At 38.2% G+C, this 4691-nt stretch overlaps 1 protein-coding gene across 1 annotated transcript; it reads right to left on the reverse strand.

Moving 5' to 3' along the window:
- Nucleotides 1–1373: 1373 nt before the first annotated feature.
- Nucleotides 1374–4419, reverse strand: LOC131066843 (origin of replication complex subunit 5). The gene is made up of 4 exons (XM_058001708.2): nucleotides 3165–4419; nucleotides 2453–2875; nucleotides 1979–2291; nucleotides 1374–1781 (listed from the first exon to the last, which is right to left on the reverse strand). Exons 1-4 carry the CDS (start codon nucleotides 4295–4297, stop codon nucleotides 1734–1736), a joined length of 1917 nt encoding a protein of 638 aa, XP_057857691.2. The 5' UTR covers nucleotides 4298–4419; the 3' UTR covers nucleotides 1374–1733.
- Between the last annotated feature and the right edge of the window lie 272 nt (nucleotides 4420–4691).

Genomic DNA, 4691 nt, shown 5'->3' on the forward strand with positions numbered 1-4691 from the left:
ACTACCTCAACTACTTTCCTCTAAACAAATCCTAGTATTAGATCATTAAGAATCAATCCCTTTGAATTGAAAGGGCAAGCAAAAGACCTCTTCTCTCTAAATTTCCTCTTAGAAATGTTACATCTTTAAGATTTAAGTTGATTTGGAATGAATTCTTTGTGGTGTGTAGCTAGCAAAACTTGGGGAGCATGGCTGACGGGGAAATTTGAGCAAGTTGAAGGAAGCATTTAATGTCCTTGACTCCTTGGCTCTTGCATATGGTCATGAACACCAAAGATTTAAGGATTTGGGCTTTAAGAGGCCTTACAAGGAGTTACAAGTTATCTTCCTCAAATGCTTCAATTATAAGGTCAAGGACTTTAGCACCTACAATTTTTTATGTTGTGTTAATGCAAGGTTAGGATGGGAAGGTGTTGACAAAACTAGTGCAGTTGGATGCTTAGAGCTCAAAAAAATGTTGTAGAGGTAGAATTGGAGGGATGGGAAAGCATTGCATGGGAGCTTCTAAACATTACTCAGGACTGTGTAGCACTCGCCTCTCCAATATTGTTGTCCCTCGAGTTCTAGTTCAGAGCCTTGTTCTTCCTTTATCTAGTGATAATCATGCATCATCATTGGCCCATCCCAATGCAGAAGAGTGGCTATCCATTCACAAAAGAGGTGAAGGCCTCAAAGTCCCCGCTTCCCAAAACTATACTGAGCCACATTGCTAACAAAGAGAAGGATACTTGATCTCTAGAAAACATGGAATGTGCAATTGTTGGTTCAAGCAAGGGGTTTGATTGGGGATGATTACACTTAAGAAAAGTATGCAGGAAGAGTTTGAACTATGAATCATATAAATATCTGGGTTCATCTTGTTGTCTCCTTTTGTAGTTTGGTCATATCTGCTTTAGACAACAGATTACTTAAGCTGTTATTTTTTGTGGCCTTGATCATAGTTATTGTACCTATAAGATTAGTGTTTACGTACCTTTGAGGCTAATTGCTTGGGCCCTGTTCTTAGTATTCATTGAGGAGGAGTTTGTGCCTCTGTTTTCAAGGCTCGTCTAGCCTTTGTCTTGTGTCTATTCTAGCTCTTTGACATTAACGAGGAGATCATTGCAACATTACACTTTCTTCCATAAGCACAAAGATCTCATTAACCTTCATTAACTTAGCAAAAATAAACTATAATCATTTCTAAACTAGAGATTCCTTAAGCATCGCATAGACAATAGATATCTTCAGGGTAAAAGGGCTTTTGTGCTAGTTTTAATCTATTCAAAATTAGAAATGCTGATTTAAGACTATGCTCTTAAATGTACTTAAAATACACTATACCATTCTGAAACACACGTGAATCACTCAACAATGGTAATCAATAGTACATATCATGAACCTATTTAGAGATATGAATATATTTAGTACATAATCAATACTTTACAAACCTTGAATCACTTCTGCACAAACATAAAAGCACCTTTGAATGGTACAGCATTTAAGGATTTGCAACTTAGAAAGAACAATCCCCCTTAAAATACATTGAGGTCTCGGGAGACTTGAAATTACAAAGAAAGTTTAGACAGCTCAAAACACATGCAATTTCTTTGCACAACTGTTGCTCTGTTTTACAATCACATGATATGAATTTGCATAGAGCAATCAATTATTTATAAAATAATGCCGTGAGAGACCTTTGCACAGGCAGGCAAGTAAATGGCATTTCTAATTCCGTCTTTATTGAGGACATATCAACGATAGAGATACTTTGACAAGGGAAAATTGACACTCCGTGCAACCTATCAATCACAAACAAAATAAATAATATTAAAACATTGAACATTCTTATTTCTTTGGACAGAGTACTAATACAAAAACCTGCATACAATTTACTAGATCTAATAGATTCCAACTAAAACAAAATCCTATTAATAATACCATTCATAATGCAGCACACTGACACCAGATATTTAACAAATCAAAATTAGAAGCTTACCCTCAATGCAAGGTCCTGGTCAATGTTGCACCGGTATCTAGCAGCACCTTCTAAAGGGCAACTTGATCCTTTATACAAAAGGTTGATATTGCAAAGTGTAGATAGCTGCATGAGAGCATCAGACATGAGCTCCATACTTCCTTCATCATTTGGAGATGTGTCGGTACATTGCTGACTTTCCACATCTTCACCTGTTGCTACCGTGATGCATTGAAAAATTGCAAGCAGCCTCTCTAATGGGAAAGAGCCGGGACCTTTGAGGACCTTTTCTTGCTCCTCGTACTCCTTTTTCTGCATAGCTGATGCAGAGCTCCTACTTGAAACCAAGAGAGGCGAGAGCACACAAGCATTAAGCTTTGTAAAGAATTCAGATGAGCTAGAATCAATTAATTGAAAAAATTATTTATTTATATGGCATCAGATGATTGAACTCTAGATACATGGTAAGGACAAAAGGCAAAGCAAAGTGCTCACTTTCTCTTTCGTTTTCGGCTCTCTAATCCACCAGTGGAATCAAACAGAGTTGCATCGAGAGTGGCAGGGTTCCGTGATGCAATGAAGGCAGATATGAGAAGATATTTACCACAAACAGTAAGGTAAAAGTCTAGCTCCTCTGTAGCTTCATAACAACCAGATCTTTTTGGTATGAGTTTTCTCCTAGCTTTGTCAGCACCAGATTTAGAGAATCCTGAATAAGTGGGGACATTACATATTTGGTTCAGGGCCGGCGTAATGTGGGGCTGGAGAAGAGCAAACAGCCTCCGCTTCCCCTTTTCATCATTGGGACTCACTGCTTCTTTGATGATGGGCTCACAGTACTTTTGGAACAATGGTTCCAATGCTGCAGAGAGTTCTGTAACTCGCCTGCAAGCTCTGCTAAAGGGCTTCATAATAGCACTGTTCACGAATATAAGCAAAAATTAAATAAGAAAAAACTTGCATCACAGGTATATATAAACTTTACAATGCTTCTTATTATGGATACTGAGAGAAACATGGTAGGTTGAACCCATGCAATCATAAAGGCCTAGATTTTATATTGAGTTAGAAATCGTTTTGTGTGTGCAAGTTTTAACACTCTCCAAAAATCTTAAAAGCAAAACTTACTGAACTCTAGACTTAGAGTTAGGACCACTTCGAGGGCAAAACGCTGCAGTTGGCTTAAAAATGGTGGTCAGATACTTACTTTAGAAAGGATCCATAGAGCTCCGGATTAGGCTGTCCTTTGAGCAGAATTTGATGCAACTCCTCATCAGTATAATCCCTGAAGTAGACTGTCAACGGTTCCAAAGTACCCGTCTGTAAATAAAAAGAATCCGGTGTAACGTTGCTGATAAAAATCAAACCCAAATTAGGCATTCTCGTCAAATCTGCCAGCTTAAACAATGCAGAAATTAAACCAAAACCATTGGTCCATTCGTGTAAAAGCTCTATATTATCAAATATCAAGTACACCACCCCATTAGAATCCAATCCTTTAATTCCCTTGTTATTAGGATCACTGCCCAAATTCTCGAAGCCTGAATCCCTGACGCCAATTCCCACATTTTTCTTGGGGGAGCCCTTAAAACCCGAATCTTGAGAGCCTTTCTCCAAGCTTTTTCTAGCATCTTTGTGAGGGGAGGCCTTAAGCCCCGAATCCTTCACCTTGTGAACATCCCTTGATGGAGAGCCCATCAAACCCTTGTGGGAGTCCTTAAACCCGGTGTCATGGAACTTGTGCCTGTGACCTACTTTTTTATGAGAAAATTTCTCAATGATCTCATTACAGGCCTCTTTCAAATACTGAACAAAATCTGCAATTTTATCACATCGCTTAGCACTGGCATAGTTGTTAAGCTTGGTTCTTTTGTGTGCATATAACTTGTTTAGAAGAGATTCGAAGAGCAGACGTGGGTTGTGACAGGACCTGCAGCTGGCATAGGCATAAGGTCGACCGAGGTACTTAAATGTCTCCACAACTACACTGGTTTTACCACAGGAGGGCCCCCCATATATGAGCAAGGGTGTCATGAAATCCTGAGGACCTCCAATAAGATTCAGAAGCTCTTTGATCTGTGTGTGACGCCCGGGAAAAGTATCAAACAGATGTCTCTGCAGCTCTTCTTTGTTTTTAACAGTATGAGTTTCTTCGTCAGCTTGAATACATTGAAATGAAGACGAAGTGGTATCTTGAGTCGTGTTTGCTTGAATGCATTGCTTCGCTTCAAGGGACTCTTCTGCGTGATGAGCATTGGTGCTTCTTGTGATCCGCCTGGACGGCGTATGGGCATTTGTTTTGGCTTCTGAATCGTCGAATTTCTGATTATTTGTTTCCATGCTGAAGCAAATTAATGAATTGGCATTAGACTTGTACGCACCAGCGAAAACGAAGGAACAAGCAAGCTGTGGGGATTAGAGGATTTTGTTCTGCTCGTCTTCTGTGAACCGTGCGCGGGAAAATAAGCAACGGGAACAATTTTGATGACTTATTTTATTTGTGGTAAAAGCTTATCTAAGCATTACGTTCGTTCGGAGATTTTTTTTTGGAATATAGATTTTAATTTTTCAAAATTAATTTATCTCTAGAGTTATTTTATTAAATTAAAAATTATTTTATTTTATTTATTTACTTATATATTAAAAATGATATTTATATAATAACAAAAAATGTTGTTTTTATTTGTTCTTAAATAATTTGTTGTCTCTTGGAGAGCTAATATCACTACTCCAA

Source organism: Cryptomeria japonica, chromosome 8 (assembly GCF_030272615.1).
Source record: "Cryptomeria japonica chromosome 8, Sugi_1.0, whole genome shotgun sequence".
NCBI lineage: Eukaryota > Viridiplantae > Streptophyta > Pinopsida > Cupressales > Cupressaceae > Cryptomeria > Cryptomeria japonica.